Raw genomic sequence first — 25,972 nt, forward strand, 5'->3', positions numbered from 1 at the left:
ACTTTGAAAACCCCTGCATTAATGTAATTTGCAACTCAAAAGCACATATGACTTGTGCAATTACTATAAATATGCATTGGTCAAATTTGCCCAGAAATATTGAAGCAATGATATGATGAGTCAATGAGTCATGATATGAGGAGAGTATAAATAGAAGTATAAATCCAAGAGACTTACTGGGAAAAAGCTAGTATGGTTGACAGGCTCCACCCACTCGAGGATGAATCGGGAAGATCCTGATGTGTATGCATACATGCGCATAATATTACTTATCTGTCCCTTAGATGGGTAAACATGACGAGGCCTGGATGGTGCTCAAACAAATTCATGACACCAACATGCGAGCCCGTGGGGAGCCTGAGAGAGTCTTCACTGTGAGTACACTCTGGCCTCTACATCTGCATCCTTCCTACTGGTGCAGTGCCATCAGCAGGTGACAGATCAGTGTCTCCCCCTGCAGGTGAACAGGATAAAAATCCCCAAACAGCTGGATGAGCTGGTGGAGATGCAGAATGAGTCAGCCAACCCCGCACTCAAGGTCCTCTTCAAGATCAAGGCTGAACTCAGAGGAGTATGATTGTTTTTTTTTTTGGTTCTGGTTCGTTTTATACAGAATATTTATGGTTGTTACGATTTAAATTGAGTAAAAATATTTTCCCTTTTATAACAGATCTGGTTGACTTTTATGAGATGCTTCAACTACCCAGTGAAAGACAACACTATAAAACTGGCTGCAGTCTGGTTTACTCTGTCTTTTGGGTAAGAGATTTTCTGTGCACAGATTTTCATCTGCAGCACTACTTCTACAGCTCTCTATATTGTGATTCTATGCTTCCATCACATTAAATTAAATGGAGCCCTCTGTAAGACCTAACTGAGTCACCACCACTACTTTCCATTAACAGTTTCAATGAAGTACTTAGCACTGAGGCAGATGCTCTCTCACTTATATCCTCTTGATGAATGTCGGCAGGTTAGATTGGAAAGCGAGACCCTATTTGAGAGAAGGTGTCATGTGGCTTTTTTTCCGCAGGCTGCTTTAATGAATTACAGCACGTACAGTTTTACCCCTTATGGGGTCTATTCTGGTTTCATTTTGTTGATATTGTCTTAATTTTTTGGAATTTTCTTTGTCTTGTCTGTTGTTTTGTGACTCTTGCTTCTTGCTCCAACACAGGAACAGGTTCAGGATTGTTTCCTTTCCTATTTAATTTGACTTCCCAGCTCAAAAATTCGAATAAACTAGCTGCACCGCTGACAACATCTTGCCCTGTTCTCCTCTGGAGATGTACATCTCAGCCATTTACACAATGAGCAGATGTGTCATTTCTCTCTGACTCATGCAACCCCCTGTTTTTAGACATGTACCAACATTTACATACACAAATACACACACACATTTAGCTGCTTTGACACCAGAGTTAATTAAGATGATGTAAAATGCAGTCACAAATTCACTAGTTGGTAGTGCTGCAATAAACTATCAAATTCAGAGAATGAGTGAACAATGAGTGAATGAATATGTTGCTCAGAACCACCTCAGGCATATATGATACTGCGACCATTGCACTGCATGAAAAGAGTCAAATCCAGAGGAGGAAACAGCAGCAAACAACAGACTTCTGGACTTTTGCAGACTTTTTCCCCACCACAAAATGTATGTTGTACTGATCTGAATACATAAGCATGTTTGGGAATATACAGCATTTTCATGTGTGTGTGAAAAACAGTCTTTGAAAAAGGCCTGGTCACACCAGAAAGTGTCACAGTCAAAATAACCTGCACGTCGTAGTGAAATATTTGGTTCAAGAAGCTTAGTGACTGCTCACAGGGCTAGTTGGTAAACTACTGTGGCTGGCTAACTAGCACTATTCAGTCACAATAGCTCTCCGAACTTTTATTTTCTCTATACTGGGTTGTTTACTCCTCTCTGGCATTGTGTTCACCATTGTGCACCATTTCATTCAAGACAGAATTATTGTATAGACTATTCACTAATGATGCAACACAGCTAATAAGCTATGATAGATTCTGCTGTTTTGGACTCCCTGTTCCCTCAAAGATCAGCACTGTCAAGACATCTTGCTATTGGTCACTGGCATGCATTTGTGGTCCAAAGTTGAACTTGAAAAAATTCATGCACATTTACTTCACCCCTGCAAGTAATGATTGATTGATTTCCTTGTAAAATCTTAAAGGTTCTGTAAATGACGCTATTGGTTTTACGTAATAGCGTCCTGAGCAGTGGATGACGTCACACCCCCTCTGCCTGTGTTGTTATCGCAGCCTCTCTGTGCTGTGTTTATACAGCCGCAGCTGCCGCGCGTGCATGTGAGTCTGTGAGGAGAGCTGTTTTTGTCTCATCTAACGCGATGAATTTAGGATTTATTTCGACCAAACCAGAGATGGTGATTGTTGGAACAGTGGAAAGACTAACAAAGACGGTTTTGGTGAGTTTTATTTTGTATAAATTGTGTTTTACGATGATCTGTGAAGTAAAATTACTGTTTTTCTAAATGGAATCTGGTGCATTGAGCACCCATTTGTTTTGATCTGAGATGCTAGTGCTCTAGTGCAACATTTAGTGGCAGTGAATGTCGCTTACAGCTCCTTTAACATTTTAAATGCTGGTGTGACTGGGCCTTAATACCAAAGACCACAGGGGCAACCCTGTCAGGAGAATTTTTCATCATCAGAAGAGATGTGATTGGCTGCTCTGAAACGGAATCCATTCCTTAACTATGAAAATCTTTTCCGTATGGATCCATGTCCTCAGTTGCGATTGCTACATGTTATATTAAGCCTCAGATCATATACTAAAAGTTCAGGACTAGGCTAATCGAACAAATAAACTGAGAACTGAGAAATCATGTCATCAAATGTATCAAAGAGCAAACAAATATAACAACAAATCTAACACTTCACACAAAATCATAGCATCTTCCATTATCAGACGTGGTGATGAATTCAAAGTGACGAGTACCAGAATCAGCTGAACTAGAGTGGCCTATTTCAGTGACCACATGTTACACACTTTACTACAGAAGCTGTTGCTGTGTCCAGGTTCTACGGACTCTCTGTGTGGTTCCCGGATGTCATCAAGCACCTTCAGGCCGATGAGTACGCCTCCAGAGTGAAGATTCACAACAACGAGTGCATTGAAGACTTTACCTTCAACTTCACTCTGGAGAACCAGATCCACAGAAACGGGGTCTTTCTAAATGACAGGTAAACTCTGGGTGCACAAACTGACATCTATTTTCCAGTGAGTTCCAGCCCCCCAGGTTTGACAGACAAAGGGATTCATGATTAAGAAAGGATGAAAATCAGCTGCAATATTATACATTGTGATCCAAACCTGTGAGCCACAGTGTTGTGGTTAAAAGCCTCTTGTCCCGTTGTAGGATAGCAGTACTATTTGTCATTCCGCCAAACAACACACCACTGCCGGTAATATTAATCCTGCCTCCTTTATCTCCCACACCGCCAGGAAATTAAAAGGCTTATCTCTCTCTCTCTCTCTCTCCTTCTTCCTCTATCTCTCTCACCAATACACACACATCTTTTCCTGCTCCTCCTGTTATGATTCTCACTTACACAAGGGCCAGAAAGAAGACACAGCAATATGCTGTTTTTGTTCTTTTCCAACATCATTGGAAACCAGGATGCACGTTTATTAAGAGATTAAATCCAATACCATAAGATGCTGTGTGCAGCAGCATGCAACAGATCATATAGATCAATAACGTGTCATGTCAGTGTGGACATACTAAAGGATGGACATGCTGGTCTTTCATTAAGTAGAGGTGGAAGAAGTACTCATATTTTTTACTTAACAGTAGCAATATCTGCTATAGTCCTGCATTTAAAGTTTTACTTAGATAAAAGTACAAAAGTATTAGCAGCAAAATGTACTTAAAGTATCAAAAGTAAAAGTACTTATCATGCAGAATGGACCCTTTCAGATTGTTACGTCATATATTATATTATTGTATTCTTATTACTGATCAATTATCAGGTTCTGCTGCTTTGAGTATAATCTGTTTTGTTTTAAACTATCCATTTAGCATTTAATAATGAGAAGGGAAATAATTCAGTATCAACACCTTAGCTGTCAGAAATATGTTTCAAATCCCTGTTAATCCTGCTTTAGTGGTTCATTCTTTCGATCCTTTTTATGTACAGTATATTCATTTCCTCCCCTGCCGCCTCCATCGCTTCTCTCTTTCTCTTCCCAGGTTTATCGGTATGAAGTTCAAGGCGGTCACATTCATCGAGTCATCTTTCCTCAACTGCCAGTTTGAAGATGTCTCCTCTGTCGGAACCTTCTTCAAAAACTGTACCTTTGTAGACTCCTTCTTTTACAACACAGGTGAGCGTACACCTGTGAAACTCACTCACATTCAGAGTTCCCTGTACTGAGGTATTTCCTTCCACCCCAGAAAATCCTATTATACCGTAGGTGCCTTACACATAAGTCTCATTCAGTCTCTCTGTCTCTTTCTGACAGTTCATTGTGGGTCCATTGTCCAAGCTTCTGGGGAAGAAAGAATGGGTTTGAGCATTTATGGCTATGGCTTTATGCCACCAAATTACTGCTTAACCTCCCCTGCCCCTGCGCAGATTGCCTTTCTGAACTCAGGCGACTAGTTAACAAAGAAACTGAGTCAGGCTGGGCAGCAGAGCACTGAAAATGGCAATTTCTAACCACACAAACACTCCTGGAGTGATGCTTTTGACCTATCTGATGTTTGAGATGCTTGCAAAAATTTAAGCCACTAAGGTACATAAACATTCTGTGAGCAGCTGAATTTTATCTTCCAAAGTGAGCTTTCACTTGCTGATTCATTCATCATAGCATGTTTTGTTTTGATAAATACATTGGAACTTGAGCCCTGCACGGGCCAAAAACGGCAGCCCTAGCCCAGCCCCAGCCCGAGACCAACACCAATATCACTTTAAACGTTCTCTGATACAGCTCAGTGTGTCGGGGCCAGTTGGGTCCCGACGGGCATGCAGACCTCTAACTGGAACCAAGGCATCTGCATCAGTGTCCGAAACAAACCTTTAATAAATCCAGGCTATGTTATAAATGTGCAATCCAATCATTTTGGGGCTGGCAAAAACACAAGCAGGAAGAAACAGAAAGGCAGGACAGGCATTTTAAATGTTCTGAGAGGAACTGGAGCTGAATCAGACCTTATGGGAGCGCAGGGTGGAAAAATAGTTCCCTCCAGCACTCAGGAAAGCGCTGAACATGGAAACAGTAAGGGCACGTCAGGTTGCCGGTAATGCCCCATGGGAAATAAAGTCTCTTTGCCCCCGGCAACGTGTCTCTGGAGACCAGAGGATAAAGAGAAACAAGGAGGGACAGAATGAGAAAGGGAGGGAGGAGTGTGTCGTGAGAGCAGGGAATGTTTTCTCTTTGCTGCAGCTGCTGAGGTTTATTAATACACCAATTCTATTTAGGGAGAGAGCACGCAGACATTTAAACTGTACACAATATTTGTAGAGTATGTACTATTAGTATCCCATGCATATAGTTGAGAAGGGGGAAACAGCTAGTCTGGCTCTGTCCAAAGTTTAAAAAAAAAATCTGCATACCAGCACATCAGAAGCTTATGAATTAACATGTTATATCTTGTTTGTTTAATCTGTACAAAAACAAAAGTGGAAAAACAATATGTCTTGGTAGTATGATTATTTCTCGGTCGGTGGACAGTTACTTCCTGGAGTCTTTACATCACCACAAAGTTGCCAGGCAACCAGCAGAGACTCCAGGACAGAGCAAGGCTAGCAGGTGAATAAGCACATTTCCCAAAATGTCAAACTGCTCCTTTAAAAATCTCTTTTTACAAACCATGTCTTCTTCAAGATAATAGAATTAGGCTGCCCAAAGACTTGCAACACCGTAGAATGCTCTCTTTAAGATTTTTAACTTTTTTACCTTTAGAGAAAGTACATTCCAAGCCCAAACTGGTTCCTCGTCAGGTACAGAGGTATCAAATTTGATATCAAACTTGATACCTCTGTACCTGATGAAGAACCCAAACTTGAGCCAAAATTGGCTCTTCATCAAATTTGATTGGGCTTTATTGTACTTTAGTGGTGAATTAATCGAATTACCAAAACCATTTGACACGCAGTGAACCTGGGACTTTTGAGTCCCTTGGGAGTCAGGGGCCCTGGGGCAGTTGCCTGCTTTGTTTGGTCAGTTATCTAGCCTTGCACCTCAAAGAACTTAAGAAGAGACTAAAACCATTATTAAAAAATAATAAGACCAAACTAAACCCCCAGAAAAAATTAATTAATTAATGAGATAAACACATCCAGGATTTAATATACCCCATCAGCTGGAGCCAGAACAGAAGACAGAACATTTAGATTCTGCAGCAACGATTTAAACTCACGGAAAGAGATGCGTTTTTGCTATTTTAACTGTAGAAGGTGCCAGGCAGATAAAAACTTATCCTAATGCATTATTAAAACACAGTGTGAAAACTGTGCTCTTGTCTCTCACATTTACAGATATTGACGACACCAAACTAACAAATTCAAGGGTGATCAACAGCTCCTTCCACCACAACAAGACAGGTTGTCAGATGACATTTGATGATGATTATAGTGCCTACTGGGTCTATTTTGTCAACTTCCTGGGAACGCTGGCTGTGCTGCCTGGAAACATTGTCTCTGCCCTCCTCATGGACAAAATAGGACGTCTCAGCATGTTAGGTATGACATAACCATCTCTCTGGTCGTTGAGGACCTGCTCCGACTTTTTGTTTGGGCTACGAATAGCTTCAGTTGGTGTATCTGCAGTGACCTCTGGTGACGTAATTGAGGCTATTTTGTGTCTGAGATGTAAAAGATGTGTCGTGTTGTGTCATGCAGGAGGCTCCATGGTGCTGTCAGGCATCAGCTGCTTCTTCCTTTGGTTTGGCACTAGTGAGTCGATGATGATCTTCATGCTCTGTCTCTACAACGGCCTCAGTATCTCTGCCTGGAACTCCCTGGATGTGGTCACTGCTGAGCTGTACCCAACAGACAGGAGGTGAGTGCTGCACTCACTACATATAGAACTCAGTTACAGCATTAGCTTTAATGAATGTATAAAGTATATATAAAGCATTTTAAACGTATATAGCATTATTACACTTCCCTTATCAGTAATATAACACTAGGGCATCTGTCCTGTATCACTGGACAAACCCATATGTGTATAAAATTTTCATTATATCAATCCAGAACAAAGCTAATAAAAAAGGCAACTTTCACTTTGCTAAATTTGTACTTTGGGTTGACCAAGGAGAAAGATTTTAGTCAAATCATTCATCAACTAGTTTTGAAAAAGCCTACGGCTAACGGTTAGTGAAATCTGAGATTTCGAGATTCAAGTCAAACTCTTTTGAGAAAAAAGTCTACTACTACCACTGCTTCTAAACACATCTGGTTATTTGACCTGATAAATAATGTCATTTAATTTCATTTGATTTCAGTATCCTGAAATCTCTGCTGTTTACTGGTGAAACTTTTAACTTCAGTCTTTCACATCCCTCATCTGACAGACTGCTTTCACCTGTTAAAATGCTGTATTAATTATTATCTATATGAGTATTAAAATCTTGAAGTATTATGACATTGCAAATTTATTCTTGAAATATTTGGACTTAGTTCTCAAAGTCTCAGGTTTGTTTTTTCTCCAAACTCTGGCTCTAATACTGTTGTAAAAGCCAGACAACATCTCATGAGCTCAGTCTTCGATGTGAGATTTAAGCCTGGAAAACATCCAGTCAGATCCAATCCATTGGATCCTCTGAGCCCGGCCAGATACGTTCTGAACATTCTGTATCAGTAAATAAGGAGTGTTAAACAACCACAATGCTTGAACAAGTATTAGAAAACGTTTGTTGTAGATATGAAAATAAAATACTGCAGCATAGTAACTACTTCGAGGCCTCCAGAAATGAAATGACATATACATATATATCTGACTCCCTCTTCTGTGTCTTCCTTGTCTCCTTGTTTTCAGGGGCACAGGCTTTGGCTTCTGTAATGCCATGTGTAAGCTGGCAGCGGTGCTGGGCAACCTGATCTTTGGCTCACTGGTTGGCATCACCAAGGCTATCCCCATCCTGCTGGCATCGTCTGTGTTGGTTGGCGGCGGGCTTGTGGGGCTCCGACTGCCAGACACACGCGCCAATGTCCTCATGTAAACCTCAACACAGAACAGTATGTTGTTTACCAGGTATTTACTCCGTTTACTGAGTAATCATTCATTAATGGAGCATCATTTATTTGAATATCACTGAAACAGGCTTTGCTGTCACCCTTCTTGTATTTATTATTTAATAAATAATGTTGACAATGTTCACAAACTCAAGTACAGGACAAGTGATTATTTTTCGCTTTTTTCGGAGTGAAATACCTGGTAAATAATAAAGGATGCTGAAATGCAATTTAAGTTAACAATGAGCTGTAGATATAAAGAGTTTGAAGACTACAATCAAAGGTTCGAAATGTACCAAGTGTCATGGCTGGTTGCCAAAGCCCTGGGCATTCTTGCAGTATCTCAAGATGAAAAGGCTACTATTCAGAACCAATTAAACAGTTAGAATTATCAGTGGTGATAAAACTCTGTATATCAGCAGCTCATTATCTACCATGGGCTGTTTCACACATGCAAATGCGTGTGTCAAAGCTGCAAAAGGCTTAGACTTCTGACAACCTTCCCTTTCCAAATCCTTCTCAGTCTTGCTCAGATTAAAGGAATAGTTTAACACTTTGGGAAATGTATTCAAAGCTACCACTAGCAACCGGTTAGCTTAGCTTAAAGACTGGAAGCAGGGGGAAACAGCTAGCCTGACTCTGTCCAAAGGTACAGTAACAAAATCCGCCTACCAGCACCTCTACAGCTCTACAACTAATTAACACATTATATCTTGTTCATTAAATACTTTACAAAAAAAGGAAAGTTATATAAACAACAAGTTGTGCTTTTATGAGGGGCTATGTGCTTGGACTATTTCTTGGTCAGGTGAAGTAAGTTTGTGGTGCTGTGCAACAGGCAGAGACTGCCGGTAAAACCACAATTGATTGTTTTCACACTCTTTTTTTGTACGGATTAAACAAGGTGTAACGTGTTAATTAGTGAGCTTTAGAGTTGCTGGTAGCTAGATTTTACCTTTGGACAGAGCCAGACTAGCTGTTTTCCTCTGCTTCCAGTCTTTATGCTAAGCTAAGCTAACTGGCTGCTAGCAGTAGCTTCATATTTATCATACAGACATGAGAGTGGTATCAATCTTCTCATCTAGCTCTCAGCAAGAGAGTAAATAAGTGTGTATAGTTCAACCAAATGTCGAACTATTCCTTACAATACAATACAAATCATTTTGTAACAGTGTGGATGTGATTATGCTTGTATATCTATATATTTAGTCATTTAAGTATGTTATTTATTGCTTCAACAGTGTGCTTTTATGTTTGTAGGCCAAACATTGAAGGTGCTTTTGACCTCAGTTTCTAAACCTGTGATCAGTATTCCACTAATGGTTGATGATGTTCAAGCCTTTTGCTGCAATTTGCAAGAATGACAAGGCCATAGGAAAAAATAATCTCTAACGATATAGTAGTTTAGTCAAAAATGGCAACTTCAGCAGCTACATTTCTAAAGTGAAAAGAAGTTTACATTTTCTGCTTTTTACAGTAAGAGACTTTTGAGATTGGAAACCTTTTGTCTGAATGCTTCCTCTCTCCCTCTCTCGTGTCCGTGTTGTGTGTCGTCTCGTGGTACCGAGCTCCCCATGACGGGCTTTGCAATCCGATCTGTCAAGAAGAATTCATACTCTGCTGTTATATTCTGCTCTTCCCCTTGTTTTTTTCTCTCTCTCTGTCTCACTGTCTTGGTTTCCTCATAGTGTCTCTCATCTAGTCTTGTCCTCTTGCTGCTGCTCCCTCCAAAACTCAAAGGCCTTTCTCAAATGTTGTGCCTCTCTCTCAAATCTTGCTGGAAGCTTTGCTACTCTGTCCTGCTTTTTTTGGTCTATCTCTTGATAATGCTGTGTGTGTGTGTGTGTGTGTGTGTGTGTGTGTATGTGTGTGTATGTGTGTGTGTCTGTGTGTCCAGACAAACCCTTATAAGATACAGTGACCATCTCATATGTAGAAAGCCAAGTTTAGTTTTTTTTTCATGTTTTTTTTTTCTATACCAAGGAACTGGGGTTTTTTGGAGTATTTGAACTATGTGATAAAGTGAAATTAAAAGCCATGCTTAAAGGATCACTTCACCCAAATTTCAAAAAAACATATTTACCAGCCATGCAGATAGTAAATGTGAACCTCATCGGAACACAAGATGAAAAGTCAGGGGATCACCAGAGTCAGTAGGATTCATCCTCTGGACACCATGAATGTCTGGACAAACTTTCATGGCCATTCATCCGATAGTTGTTGAGATATTTCAGTCTGGACCAAAGTGGTGGACCAACCAACCGACATTGCCATCCCTAGAACAATGTCGCTTCTGTGGCTAAAAACTGCAACATGTCACTGGATAATCCACAGAACACACTGTCAACAGTTTTCATATTTCCTTGGTAGAAAGTAGATTCAGTGAAAACTGTTAAGAGTGAGGTCTGTGAATTATCCAGAGTTGTTTCTGAAAAGACACAATGCCGCTGAGTTTTTCAAATTACATTTTTTACTGCTGTGAGCACCACAAACAAAATTCCATTCACCTCCATTGTACTGAGGTAGAGGCAGTAATCTTAGAGACGGATATCTGGGCAAATAAAACTAAAACTATCTACGTGGCTAGATACCACTTGAGCTAAATAAGAAACTCTGGTTTTTGTGATTTGGGTGAACAAACCCTTTAAAACCTCTATTGAATGGGACTCCTGCTGCTACAGTGTCAGTGCTGTGATGTTCAAATGCATTAGGACATTTGTAAAATAAAAACCTGTAACATGGTCTCTTCTGGGTTTGTTCAGTTATACAAACGTACAGTACTGTTTCATTCAGTTACTTTCGAATCAGTTTTATGATGATGATATTTAGTGTCAACATACAGTATGTGATGTTCTAAGGCTTATATCATTTATCTTACTCTTGAAAGCAAATGCGTGCAGTGCATGACCTCCTACATGCAGCTACTTCCTTTTAAGATTACTGTTTCAAGTTATGAATCTGGTTTCCTGTTGAGTATGTTTTATGCTTTATTTCTGTCCGTCTGCATCATCCCTTCCACCAAACACCTCCACCTGTGCTGAACAAACTTACTATACGGCACTGTTTCCAAAAAGAAATCCTGCATGTTTGCTACTGAAGTCCTTCTGTTGTGTGTGCTTCTTCCATTTTGGTGTCTTCGCTGTTCCTCTGTGGGGGGAAACATCATGTCATGTGATTCCTGGGTCAAAGGTGAATGTATCATTCTTGTGTATTGTGAGTTTTGTTGTGGGCAGGTGTTCATTGTACTGTGTTGACTTCTAGTCTGGTCAGATCTGCTGTTGGGAAGGTTTACAGTCAGATGAATCACTATTGTAAAGTCACTGAAGCAGAAATGAAATTGCCGGTGTTGTGACTTTCAGATTTGAAAACCTCTGCTGTCAAATCATATATGGAGGTGTGTGTAAAAAAAAACAAAAAAAACAATTACCTGTCCTTGATATGATTTATTTTGATAAGAAAAGGCTCAAGTGAATGCAGTGTAAAGGTGGATTCCTCTGGTGTCTACATGTTGAATAAAGAGTTTCATTTGAACAGCTGTGGGGCTTTGTTTGTTTTGTTCAGTCTAAGTATGGCTGCATCCACTTACACCAGCAGATGGCACCATTTACACAAACTTAACCAAGACAGGCTTGTAGGTCGGTCAGGTTTTATGAGTTATTCAAAGAATGTAATGGAGCCTCATTTTATAACTAACTTCTGTTTGAGTGTTTTTGAGGCCATTTTAGAGGAAAGGTCACAGAGATTCTTAGTTTTAGTTTAAAATGTGATATCAGTGGTGGTTCTGGCCCATTTGAACACAGCAAGACTGTAACTTTTACTGGACTGTGGCTACAAGTGGAAGGTTACAAGATAATGGTACAAGCTAAAACAAGTAGACAAGAGCCAGTTACATCAATATCTTGCGGTTTGCTAGCATTTGCTAACATTAGCCACCAGGAGCTACAGGTCAAACATAGCATCAAAATCCCTGAGGAAGATTGTGTTAATTCTTCTTTCAAAAGTTACAGTCTCACTTGAAGTCAGAAACTAAGCGTTCATTTTAGCAGTGAAGTTGGTTAGAAGCCAAGTCAGACACGACATCTAAAGAAATAAGGTATAAAATGGGACAATGTGTCATTTTTACCAAGAAAATAAACAAATGCATCCTTGTAATACTATTCCACAGTGGTGTAATACAGCATCCACTACATTCATCAGACAGATTAAGTTATTCTTCAGAATTTTTCATACCCTTCCTGTCCCGTGAAAACCAGGTAATGGTGAATTTTTCTGATAAACTGAAGGATTAAGTGTTGCTCTATGGGTTGACCAACCGACATTGCCATCCCTGGAGCCAAAATCCCAGCGTGGCTATAAAAAAGTTCTGTTTTCACTTACTGCTACAGATACGCACTGTCCTTGTGAATGTCAAGGCTTCATCAGTACTGATGTTCGTGACACCGATTAAATGTGATACTTCATGGTGTCATTGGAGAAATTATCTTTTCTTTCGACAGAATATTAGCCTGCAGAGCTGTGAGGATATAGTGTCAGTAACACTTCAGTAGGGTTACTGCTACCTTAAAAAGTAGTCGATTTTCTTAAACACAGTTCAGACCCTTTATCAGAAATTTTAGTACAATATTAACAAAATCGTACCATTGGCAAATTTAGATTTTAGCCACAGACTTTGCATTTGTTTCCATACCGATAAAGTCATGTACAAATCACTCAGGAACTTTTCGACTTCTATATATATCTGGTGGTGTGTCACCCTACATCCTGTCACAGGCTAAGCAGGAAATACCAATTCTATGAGATAGGAGTAACTGCTGGTAGGTTAATGGTTAATCTTCTTGAGGAGTTGACATGATACGATAAACATAGCTCTAGATTCAGAAATACCTAAATATAAATCTGAAACTACTATATATAGTGAGACTTTACATTGTAGAAATTGTTCATTTAACTTGGCTGTAGGAAGAGATGGTAGACATTAAACACAAAATAGCTTAGACCAAGTTAATTTTATGTTTTAATCAGCAGACATTATAACTTCATATGCAATAGCAGGAATACACAAAGGCTTGGGAGACTTATTTTCTAAAGTCAGTTTCACATTATTCCTTGTCAGCTATACATTTCAAGCGTTTGTGTTATTTTTTCCCTCCAAACTCTACAGAATGAAAATATTAATATCAATATACGCTGCTTCCATCTTTTACATACATAAATATATACAAACATATTTACCATCTATCTTCTTATTCCCTCCCTTTGACTCACTCTATTCTACACATCCTGTTTATCATAAATACAGTCAAGGTCCTTTTGCTTTCTCTTTGGATTCCAGCCACAGAGACAATTTCCCTCTTCATCAGAGGCAAAATCAAAATCAAAACCAGTTTTCTGGTAACATGTAAATCTCTCTTAGTGAGATATGCTCAGGGTTTTGCCTTTAATGTGCCTGAAATAAAGCCCAGACCTTGCAGACTTGGACATTAAGAGAAAGAGGAAGGGGTCTAAACAGGCATGGAGGCAGCACAAACACACCGCCACTTTAAAGTACACGTACAAACTCTCTGTTCCATCCACAATCAGTTGCCCATAATGGAGCAAGTGCAGGGCTCCAGCTGGAGCAAAACACACCAGGAAGATGACAAACACCAGTGAGCTGGTCTTGATGTACATCGCCCAGTCGAGGTGTGATCGGTTGAGCTCACAGACGATTCGGGCGTAGCACACAACCGTGACCACCAGCGGCACCAGGAGGCCAAAGAAGGTTAGAAACAGGTTGTAGTAGAGCAGGAAGATATGGGAGTCATAGTCCAGAGGCAATACGTCATGGCAGGTGATGCGGCCCACCTGAGGGAGCCAATAGCTCTGTTGGATGAGGAACTCTGGGACAACGGCAGCACCAAACACCCCCCATACAGCCAAGCTGACCCAGGCAGCGAACATCCTCTTGGGGAGTCTTTTATACATGAATGGGTGCACTACAGCCAGGTAGCGCTTGATGCTGATGCAGGCCAGCGTCTGGGCCGAGCAGTAGAGGTTGCCATAGAAACAGGCCGTGACCACTCGACAGGCTGCCTCTCCGAGCACCCAGTGGTTTCCATGGAGATGGTAGTGAGCCTTGAAGAAGAGGGAGAGGAGGAGGAAGAGGTTGGAGACAGCCAGGCTAAGGTAAAGGATGGCAGAGGACACCTTCCTAACTTTAGTGGCCATCGTGCACAAGATGGCGACGTTGGCTGGGATCCCGACAGCTATAACCAACATATAAATAATGGGGATGACCCGCGTGCTCAGAGGGCTGCGGAGGTACCGTACTGTGCTGTTGCTTAGTGACTGCAGTGCTGGAGGGGAAGGAGATAAAATGGGAGCCTGTGTCCCATTTAGGACAAGAGAGAAATTTGTCTTGACTGGGACCCCTTTAAATGTTCTGGGCACAGGAACGAAAACCTCAGAGCTGTTCTTGAGCTTTTTTATTCTCATTTCCTCTGCAACAAAAACAAGAAAATGCTAAAGTTAATGATCATTTTATTCTGAAGATTCATTACACGCCAATATATTTTTTAGAATTCAAAACTTCAAATTTATCTCTGAACAATATACTAATTGGACAGCAAATAACAATTATTTTCATTAATGATACTGATATGTATAATATGATTATCTCCTTGTTTAATCAGTTAATAGTTTTGTGTATAAAATGCCGGAAAACAGCAAAACAATTTCCTAAAACCCAAGGTGACGCCTTGAGATACAACCAACAGTCCACAACCCAAACATGTTCAGTCTCATAAGACAAAAAACAGCAAATCCTCACAATTGAGAAGCTGAAACAAAGGAATGTTTGGCTTTTTTGCTTGAAAAATGACTTAAACGATTAATTGATTATCAAAAAAGCTGCCTGTCGATTATCTAAGATCTATAGATTAACTGACCAATCGTTTCAGCTGTAATCCTGATAATGAACCATCTTGTGTTGTAATAATTGGTGTTATATTGAATCAGTGACAGTCACTACTGTGCAAGTTGTAGCTTGTTGTCTGATTCCACATTAACTAAGACATCAAGTCAACCAGAGATCAATTATTTATTTCATTGAGAGCTATCAGAAAAGAATATACAGTTAACACATTAATAATATATAGTTAATAATACAGTTGGCATTATCACTGCAAGTCTTCAAGATAGGTGAATGTTTAAAATAAGTTCATTGTAAAGTAACATGAGAAAATATGATAACAGAAGGCTTATTCTTAAACTAAACTTTGATAAGCATCTCTTACCTTTTTTTTGAAGTGTACCACTTAGACAGAGAACAAAAACGAGGAAAAAGAGAATGCGTTTCCCCATTTTTTCTTATCGTACTCAGATCAAACTTGAGGCAAATCTGACTTCTCTCTGGTGTTGTATACCCTCATTTCCTCACCACTCAGTGTCACCTCTGTCTGCTGCTGCTCTGTGCAAGTACTCAAGTCGAAAACACCTCCCCAAACCTACAAAGTAAAAAAAAAAAAAACCTTGACATCTTCTCTGATGCAACAGGAATGTGGGCTCCCCTTGGTTTCTGTTTTAACATGCACAGTGTGAACTTCTCAACTAATGCCTCCACACATGATCTTAATCTATTGCACCATCATTTGTTTTATGAGGCTCAAAGGTGACATTAGTGAACAACACGTTTATGTATCTTTGCCATAATATAGTGTGTGTTCTTTTTTATTTCATTTAAAAAAAAAACTTTCCCCCTTAAATGTCCCCTTATGTATTACAATATTTATTCTGTACTGTATCTACTTGTTCAGACACTGACTGAAATGTTCAACCTCCAAGTTGCTGTATGCTACATTAAACAGAAATCTACAATCTACATGTCTTCATTGCCATAGATTTCTGCCTGACATGTGGCACATTTGGAAACTGTGGGTGCTTTTTGTCCCAGCAATATGTTGCATGGAGTGATGTGGAGTGAGGTAATGTGCGGAAAAGGGGCCACTGGGAAAGCAAGGAAGTGTCTGTCTGAAAATGATAAGCTTGTCTGAACATGAGCAGTTTTGTTTAGTCTTCACTTCCTCTCTTTTTGTCTTTTCAACATGGAGATGTTTTAGTAAAGACCTGTCATATTTTGGTTCCTAAAAAACAGTCTCTTTCAAAAATACCACATGTATGCACACTAACTTCACTGGTGTGAATTCAAGCTGAAACATGTGCATATTTTTCTAAATTTCCCTACAGCTGTAGGGGTAGATGTCTTTTATGATTAGTTAAATTCAGGTTTTCTGCTTTTTTTTTAATCTTACTTTTCTATTTACAGGAAACTTCTGCTTGAATAATACTGTAACCTTCAGGACATATACAGTTTGTTTATGTATTATTTAAGTATTTTTATTTGCAGATTCCACTGACCATTTTATTATTTCAGCTTTATCTGAGCACTAACCACCAGCTGATCACAGATGTGACCTCTATCTTGTTTTCATCTAATCTGTTTATCAGATATGTGGGAAGAGATGTTTAAAGTATCAACGTCCGTTTGACAGTCATGTGGTATCCACTTTCCACCTGTGATGTCATTGCTGTCATGCAACTAAAGTAACCACAGATGACTCAAACTGAGAACAGATAAATGCATCTGCTCCACACTGCAGTTGAAGTTACCACTGTCACAAATTAAATATAAACATTTTGTCTGTAAGATACAAAAAGAGTCATCCTGGGTCACATGTTCGACGCAACTAATTTGTATTTAGGCAAGGCAAGGGAAGGCAAATTTATTTATATAGCATGTTTCATACCCAAAGGCAACCCAAAGTGCTTTAAAGAGTACACAGGCAGAAGCACAAAAAACTAATAAAAATAACTAGTAAATACAATAGAAGTAAGCAAGAAAAAGCACACAGAATAGAAACAATAAAACAAACAATCAAGAGTCCACAGAATAAAAACAATAAAACAAACTAACAAATAAATTTGATTTAAAAGAAAATGAAATAAAAGCAATGGTAAACAGGTAGATCTTAAGCTTGGATTTGAAAGTAGTCTGCAATGTCTCAAGTTTTAGCTCTTCTGGCAATTTGTTCCACATTTGAGCAGCCTAGAAGCGAAAGGCAGCTTCACCATGTTTAGTTTTGACTGAGAACAACGAGTAATCCAGAACCACCCGACCTGAGTGGTCTGCAAGGGTCATACTGGGTCAGAAGGGCTGATAAGTTTCTTGAAACCTAAACTGTGATTTATGGACAAGCAATATAAATTTGAAGTTGATTCTGTGAGAAACTGGTAGCCAATGTAATGATCTGAGAACTGGAATTATATGTTCAGCCCTTTGGTCCTTGTTACAACCCTGGCAACAGAATTCTGGATCAACTGAAGCTTTCTAATTGCTGTCTTAGACATACCTGTGAACAGTCTATTACAGTAGTCCAATCTGGTAGCGATAAATCCACGTACAGGTTTCTCTAGATCATGTTTTGACATCAAGTCTCTGATCTTTACAATATTTCTAAGGTGGTAGAAGGTTGGTTTTGTTATTGATTTAATGTGACTACTGAAATTTAGGTCTGAATACAGGCTAACACTAAGGTTTCTAGCTTGATTTTTATTCTTCAAGGTGAGCACGGACTTTAAGTCTTTCTTCATTGGCCCCAAAAACAATTACTTCAGTTTTGTCGTCATTTAACTGGAGAACATTTTGGAACATCCAGCTACTAATTTGTGTAATGCTCCGTCCCAGGGAGTCTATTGAACTGTATTCGTTTGGTAACACAGCTAAATATATTTACGTGTCATAGTCTTAGATAATTGAATTTAACGGGAGCATGTAAAGATTAAATAACAGATGTCCGAGAATCGACCCTTGCGGAACACCACATGTTGTTGGGAGACGCTGTGATGTACAGCTACCAGTTGATACAAGATAGTCTCTGTGTTGAAGGTATGACTTGAACCTATTTAGGACCATGTTAGAGAGATCAAACCAGTGTTCAAGTCTGTTTATTAATATATTGTGATCATTGGTATCAAATGGTCCAATAACATGAGGACAGAGACTTTATCAGAATTTAACAATAATTTGGCAGGTTTGATATTGGCCTGTAGTGGTTTAGTACAGATGCATCCAGATTAGTTTTTGCTAGATTGGAGTGCCTTGATTACTACAGTTTTCAGGGCTTTGAGGAAGACCCCGGAAAGCAGTGAATTATTGACAATCTATAAAACATCTGTTGCTAGGCAACTAAAAACCTTTTTAAAAAAAACTCTGAAGGCAGCGAATCAAGACAGCACATGGAGGGTTTGAAATGTCAAACAATTTCTTCAAGAGTTGTGAGGTTTATGATCTCAAAATGAGTCATCTTTACTGGATAAGTTCTAGCTGATTGCTGAGGCATGTTATTTAACTTAAGTGAGGTAGCATTGATAGTTTGAATTTAGAATTTTTTTCTGAGAAAAAAGAAGCACATCCATTACACAACTTCGTAGAATTGAATTCAGGAGGCATTAGTACTTGCGGTAAACAGTGTGAGTCCATTATTATAGTCTCCTTCCTTTCTGTTTAACTTCTTTAAATGGACAGCAATGCATCTGCAGAAAACACCTGTTTCCTGTAGCAATATAGTAATCACATCGTCACTTCATATGAAAGAGGATTAGGGCCACACATGAAAAATGTATTGTTTAAAGTCAGAATTCTGAGAATAAAGTCAGAATTCTTACTCCAAACCAACTCAGAACTCAAACAAATGTTTCACATGTGGTCCTAATCCTCTTCTGTATGCCACAATAATGCTTTATGTTTCTTATTTTCTAAGGAAGCAGAAACTGTTGTACATGCTTTTATCTCCTCCCCTTATTGTAACAGCCTGTTCACTTGTCTTAATCAAAAAACTTTGAAACGGCTGCAGACTGAACAGAACTCAGCTGCTCGGCTGTTAACCAGGACCAAGAAGTACGACCACATCACACCTGTTTTAGCCTCTTTACATTGGCTCCCTGTTTGTTTTAGGATTGATTTTAAGATCTTGTTGATTACTTTTAAGGCTCTTCGTGGCCTGGCTCCAGACTATATTTTAGACCTTGTAATCCCTTATGAACCTTGACGTAGTTTGAGTCTTCGGGCAGGGGTCTTCTCTCTGTTCCTGAGTCCAGGATGGAAACTAAGGGGGACAGAGCTTTTGCCATCAGGGCCCCGAGGCTCTGGAACAACTTGCCTGAAGATATGAGGTTGTCTGAGTCAGCGTCTTCTTTTAAGTTTCTTCTCAAAACACATTTTTATCAGAAAGCATATCCTGACTTTATTTTATTGCTTTTGTGTATTTTATGCATTTTATTTCTTTATGTTTTGTCATTCACTTTGGTATTTTATTTCTCTTGTTGTGAAGCACTTTGTACTTTGTTTTGATAAGTGCTCTATAAATAAAGTTTTATTATTTATTATGAAGTTTATTTTTTATAATTTTTATTTCATTTGGGGTATGAATTTCTGAGATGAAGCACTAATCAAACGTGTAAGGAGAATTCTTTTTAAGCAGTTTTTCAAACAAACTACAAACACTGACATAACTGATATATAGAAGACTATAGCACATGTCCTGCCAGCTGGATTTGCACTTTTGCCCAAGGATGTTATCTTCACACACAGACTGTGAGGCTGTGACCCATTAGAGGTGACTGTGTCTCTGTAATGATTCATTCATCTCCCAAACCTCTTTCAGGTTAATTAAAAAGAACTGCCAGTTCCCCACACGAGGGTGATATTTCCCTTTATTTTAGGACTATTGCATTCCATTGCTTTTTGTACATTTTATGACTGTAGAAGCCACTTAATACTGTCATCAATGTTCCACTTGCTGTCCAAAGCTCCCAAGAATACACTACCAGCTACAACAGCATTTAGATTGCTATGTGGACGAAATTACTCAAGTATTTCTATACTCCCTCAAGACACAGTTGTCAGGGTCATTGCTAGTAATCACAGATGGCTCAGATAAGTGGACAATTTGGATGCATTCCTGTACTGGCCTTTCATGCTTTCTGTAGTAGTCATGTAAACACCATTAAACCTTGTAGTGAATCTGGGCCACATTTGAATGTAAAGCTTCTTGCTTCTTTTCTGTCATCAGAATAATTTTAAAAATTACTCTTACTTATGTTTTTACACACTTATTTAGAGGGGAAAATAGTAGGTATATAATGTTAAAAGGAGGTTAAAGATACACTAATCAATAATTTTGTATTAACAATGAATCAAATGTCTTTGAGTAATGTGAAAGGCTTCTCTCCTGGTGATGAACCCACAGATAATTATCTTATCATAGATAGTTTTCCTCAGCTCTACAGAGCGTTTTAGCATCTTTCTGTTTGTAATGGTTTAACTGTTTTGTTTCACTCTCACCGCTGCTGTCAACCTTGTTTCCAGCTGCAGCTGGCAGCTGTTTTCAGAGAAAAAGATCAGATAGACTAAACAAAATTAAATTAAACTAAACCAAAAGGTAGACACACGCTTTGCAAGTTAGCAACTAGCTGGTGAACATTGTGGAGGATTTAGCAGCTAAAGAGCAAGATATTTCCCTCAGGCGTTAGTGACCAGAAACACGACTCCAAATGAAAGATAAGTTCACTATGTCCACTTAAAAGGTGATGATATGTCAGTGTTGTGCTGATAACTTGTTTCCATTGCCCCCATGGCCAAAAAATGAGTTATAGCAGGTTTTACAAACAATCACTGTCTACTTACAAATGCATATTTAAGTGCCATTAATGCGGTGTCTCACTAGCTTGACCGTGTCTCTATCACCCGCTAACCTTGGTAGTGTTTGCGCAGCTTTCTTACTGCTCTTTTCACTCCACTAAATCTTTCTGTAAAACAATGTAAAGAAAAGTGTGGCTAACAGGTGCCATGTAAATGTTCCAACCCTTGTGCAATACTACCATGGAAGCTGGATTCATTGTGTAATTGTTAGGTCATCAAAGTGAGGGAGAGTGTGAGAAGCGAAGGAAAAGTGATCAATGTTGCAAAGCACTTTGTCATAACAGTGTTGAGTCACTGTTTGAGGTGTGCTTGAATGTCAACTTTGTCTTTGGGTAAGCGTGACATGGAAGTTTTAACTAGTGAGTGTGAGGTATGGGATTTAAAGAAAGGAACAAGAGGATCACCTCCCAAAATTCAAGATAATTAATCAAAAACTCTCAAGTCAGCACTCCTCGCTTTTTCCTAGACTTCAAACAGTGCTGGCATAGTTTAATGTGTATTCATGATCATTATCATGCAAGGAAATTAATCTTCTGCAACACAACCTTAAAGAAGAACAGATGGCATGACTTTGCAGTGACTCTACTAAAAAGAATGGTACTGTTTTTTTTGTCAACGTGTCCCTAGCAACAATGGAAGAAAGTAATTTACTCAACCACAGTACTTATGTACAGTTTTAATGGTATGTTACTTGAGCATTTAGATTTAATGCTATTTTACACTTCTACTCCACTACATTTCAGAGGGATATATTGTACTTTTTATTCCACTACATTCATTTCACAGTGTCATGAATTCTTTCAAGTTTCAGACAAAAAAAGAAAAGAATGTTTAAAGTAAACTATTTTCCAAAAACAATGGAGTGTGAAAATCAGTGCAGGTGGAGGTGGAATACGTGAAGAAATAGTGTAGTGTTCCGCAAGCATAAAAGTCAGTGGGGGAGAAGAGAAAACGTCAGACAACCAGCTTTAAATGGCACCAGCCATTCTCTCATATCTAATGAAAACCATCACTTTGCCTCGTCACTTCCTGAAAGGGGAAGAACTCAGGCGGAACAAATAGAAACCAGACCGAGCAGAGTGAACAGGGCTGTCACATCAGCTATAGTTACTAGCTACTTTACAGGTTTTACATATAAAATATATGATCAGCTTAATCTACCCAATATTATATGAGGTGAAGAAGATGAAAATAACCTACATGGTGAATAGGAATCGTCGCACTGCTTCCCCGCCATGACGCTACGTCCCATGATGCTAACATGGGATTGTCGATCTCATGATTTCCGTGAGATTGACAACCACTGTCTACTCATTCTCCCTCCTCGATTTTCTGTTTTCATCTCTTCCATCTCCTCAATCTTCACTCTTTTACTTAACTACTCTGTTACTTTCTCTGTGCTATATCCATATGATACCTTTTACTTTCGGAACGATAGCGTTTGGGGGTAGCCTGAACCCTGTTCAGCCCTGTTGGTAGTCCTGTTGGCCTGGTCAGAGTTAAACAATGCAATGCGATGCTAGTCATAGGGGACTCCATTACCTGCAACGTTAGATTAGCATCACCAGCCACTGTTTGCTGTCTACCCGGGGACCGGAGATTCCAACATAGAGGCTAATCTGAGGGTGCTGGCATCACGTAGGGACAATCAGGGGACCCAGGCACTGATGCATTGTGGCATTGATGAGATGTACAGTAGGCACACTTCACAGAACCACTGGCTGGCTCGTTATTGTAGTGAGCAGGATTTGGTTGGGTTGACAGTTGGTCCTCTTTCCGGGGCCACACTGACCTGCTGAGAGTGGACAGCCTAAACCCTACTACACCCTAACAGGCGCCACTATTTTATCTAGGAACATAGACAAATGTTTAGGTGAAGTTTCAATTTGCGACTTAGCGCTCGACAGGTCACGGGTGATTAGAGAGCCTGCTAAATATGTAGTTAGTGTGGATTTGGAGTCCACTAGCTTAGTAATATTTGTCCAGCACGGGAAAACTTCAGAGTGCAGAATGATAGCCTGGTTTACAACATCCCTCCCCTGCCATATTAATCATTATTCCCTAAATATGTGAATCATAAGAATGTAATTATTATCCCTACTTCTGGTGGTGGCAAAGTGTCCCACAAAGCACCTGATAAAGTCCTACAAAACAAAATATCTAAGGTAATCACAATTGTATCCCCACTCCATCGCGTGTGCAGGCCACCAAAATGTTTTACTAATAATATAAGGTATCTTAATTAATAACTCATCTACTGGTCGCTCTACAGAATGGGCCTATTACTGAAACTACAGACCCTCAAATTTGTTTTTTATAAATATCAGATCACTGTCTACCAAAGCCATACTGATTTTTAATTTTTACACTGCGGTATTGCTACTTTAACTTAACTAAAGGATCTGAATACTTCTTCCTCCACTGTGTCTAAATAAGTCACTAACTCATTAAAGGCATTAATACAAACATACTTCTGCTTAGCATGTTTGACTGTAGGTTTTCTGCACTGTTGCATTAACCTCTCTAAAGGCCATCCTCACATATATTGTTAGCTCTCTGACTGCACCCCCAATTTAAAATTTAGGTTCATCAGTAGTGACATTTTGGTCCGTGCATACTAAATGTTGAGACACACTGTTGAAGAAGTGCTTTAAAAAGTGCTACTTTTCCATTAGGACCGCAGTTTGCCAGTTGTCTTTTATCTCTAAATATTACTGGTATGATATTACTGGAAGGTTACTGGATTTTAATTTGAATTTAGGCTATATAATACCAGACACCTTCCTCTGTCTGATGGGCCAAAATACACAAAGTTCCTCTTTCAGAAGTGTTTTTATTCTGTCCTACACATACACATATAGACACACTGATGCATCCTATACCTGACTGCTGGTTTTTGTTTTCATAGTTGTAGATCTAATCATACACCAGATGGTAAAATCTGAGATTGTGTATGTGGGTGTCACAGCCTGTCATGTTCTCACCAGCCAGTAGTCACACTCAGTCATTAACCTCACACACCGCACTCCCTCACCCGAGTACTAATTCCCATCACCTGTCACCTATCACACACCTGCACCTAATCATTCACTCCAGTCCCCTATAAAACACAATCCCTCACCACAGTCAGTGTCTGGTCTCGTTTGAATTAAGGATAGAACTCTTTATCCTGCTTCCACAAACGCCACGGCATCACCTACGTCTCAGCAAGACGCCTACTCGACTCCAGTGCCCCGATCCCGGTCCCAACCATCTCCAGCCTCCCGTGTGTGTCGCTCCAGATCCCGGTCCCATGTGTCTCAACTCTGCAGTGTGTGTCTCCTCAACCCCAGAGCTCCTCTATTACCAGCTAAAGGACAATAGCACTATCACCTTCACATTTCCATTGTTTGCAATAAACTTTCTCAGTCTCTTCATGGTGTCTCCGGTCTGCTCTGTCCGTAACAGTGGGAGGGTGATCAGACTCTCTCTCTCTTTCTCTCTCTCTCTGTATATCTTTAACTTCTTCTATAGAATGAATTAAAAAGAACATAAGATGTTGTAATTCAGCCAGTTTATGTCAACCAGACATTTTGTGGATTAAGAGATCCTTGTTAACGAACTCAGACACTTTTTAAACTTTGACCGAGAACACAGCATAATATTGTCTGTGCTTGTCGCATTGTTAACCACCATGTTTTTCTGTTCCTTTTCACAACAGTTTAATATCCTATTGTTGAATTCTGGACGATTCCCAGAGAACGATAAAACATGCTAAAGTGGACACAGAAAACAACATGAATTAAACTTGTGCCCTTGACTTTGCTCTGGACCTAATCTCCCACAGTCTGTATCCTGCCTCCTCCTACGAGAAGGAATGAGCGTATGTAAGTTTAGGAACGCCCAAGCTCAGCACGCTACAGGAACAACATGACCTCTAAAGTGGATATCATGTCCAGCTGCACTTTCTCTCATGGGAAAATTTAAAGCTTTAATCAATATTTCTACATTAACAATGGATGGCATGATGCTTCCTGCCCAGCACCAAACACCTGACGGGCATAGTTAGCAATATGAAGCTACAGCCAGCAGTTGGTTAGCTTAGCTTAGCATAAAGACTGGAAACGGGGAAAAACAGATAGCATGACTGTATTCAAAGGTAACAAAATCCATCTACCAGGACCTCTAAAGCTCTCTAATCTGCTGTTTCCAGTCTAAAATAAGCTAACTGTCTCTAAGCCCCAGCTTCATATTTGTCTTCTCATCTAACTCTTAGCAAAAAAGCAAGTAAGCATATTTCCCAAAACTATTCCTTTAAGACAGAAAAAAAGAGCTTAACGAAAGGATCTGATATCTAAAATGAAGTTTAGTTTGCGTGTTGCATAACAAAATACGAAACAGATCATTGTGACAAATATTTTTGTGAGGAAACAGGTTTAGTCCGGCTGTCTGTGAGCTCAGATACTGAGTCCCAGTGGGTATAAAGCTCAGGATGAATGAGTCAGACGACTCCCAGCCCATCCTGCCCCCATCATCTCTCTGTCAGACACAGTCTTTATAACTACACACCACCCAGGCGCAGACACATGAAGGGAAATGCTCCCATGACTTCAACTTGTTTAATCTTGATCTCTACCAGAAGCAGTGGAAGCTTTCTTGCCATGTTCAAAAATATGTAAGCAAATATGATGTGATCTCCTGGAATGAGAGGCTATTAGTCTGAACAGCTTGTTTACATGAGCACACAAAGAATGTAATTCCCAGAAACAAAAAAGGAAAAAGACATAACGGCCTGTTTCTGTCCTCTGCTGAGAACAACATACACTTTCCAAAGAATGTTTTGATGTAGTTAAATTAAATATAACTACCAAACCCATCACAAAGGGTCAAATGAAGTGTGCACTTCATCATCCAGAATTACAATATGTTCTAAAATATGTTATCTTACTGCCTCTCTGTAGTTCACTAGTCTATCTGATATGTATCTGACTGCTGTAAACAGAGGAAGCACTTTAGCATCTCCAGGGATAT

General features: G+C 39.5%; 2 protein-coding genes across 2 annotated transcripts in view; one reads left to right on the plus strand and one right to left on the minus strand.

Annotated features, from left to right (window-relative positions):
• The window catches only part of LOC122865752 (synaptic vesicle glycoprotein 2C-like), a 45,135-nt gene extending 33,378 nt beyond the window's left edge, over positions 1-11,757 (plus strand). Inside the window, exons 6-13 of the mRNA XM_044174588.1 lie at positions 285-374; positions 461-571; positions 671-759; positions 3,064-3,228; positions 4,239-4,372; positions 6,529-6,732; positions 6,892-7,051; positions 8,030-11,757. Of these exons, the coding sequence (XP_044030523.1) occupies positions 285-374; positions 461-571; positions 671-759; positions 3,064-3,228; positions 4,239-4,372; positions 6,529-6,732; positions 6,892-7,051; positions 8,030-8,213 (1,137 nt within the window). The 3' untranslated portion in view covers positions 8,214-11,757. The remainder of the gene's footprint in view (positions 1-284; positions 375-460; positions 572-670; positions 760-3,063; positions 3,229-4,238; positions 4,373-6,528; positions 6,733-6,891; positions 7,052-8,029) is intronic.
• A 1,465-nt stretch (positions 11,758-13,222) lies between these two features.
• Positions 13,223-24,371, minus strand: LOC122865406 (proteinase-activated receptor 3). Its single transcript, XM_044173783.1, has 3 exons — positions 24,163-24,371; positions 15,501-15,710; positions 13,223-14,705 (listed from the first exon to the last, which is right to left on the minus strand). Exons 2-3 carry the CDS (start codon positions 15,565-15,567, stop codon positions 13,636-13,638), a joined length of 1,137 nt encoding a protein of 378 aa, XP_044029718.1. The 5' UTR covers positions 15,568-15,710; positions 24,163-24,371; the 3' UTR covers positions 13,223-13,635.
• Positions 24,372-25,972: the final 1,601 nt, after the last annotated feature.

Source organism: Siniperca chuatsi, linkage group LG18 (genome assembly GCF_020085105.1).
Source record: "Siniperca chuatsi isolate FFG_IHB_CAS linkage group LG18, ASM2008510v1, whole genome shotgun sequence".
NCBI lineage: Eukaryota > Metazoa > Chordata > Actinopteri > Centrarchiformes > Sinipercidae > Siniperca > Siniperca chuatsi.

Coding starts and splice junctions, on each gene's coding strand:
- LOC122865406 (XM_044173783.1), bottom strand. CDS start 15,567: ATGGGGAAACGCATTCTCTTTTTCCTCGTTTTTGTTCTCTGTCTAAGT. Junction 14,706..15,500: donor TGGTACACTTCAAAAAAAAG/GTAAGAGATGCT, acceptor TTTTTGTTGCAG/AGGAAATGAGAATAAAAAAG.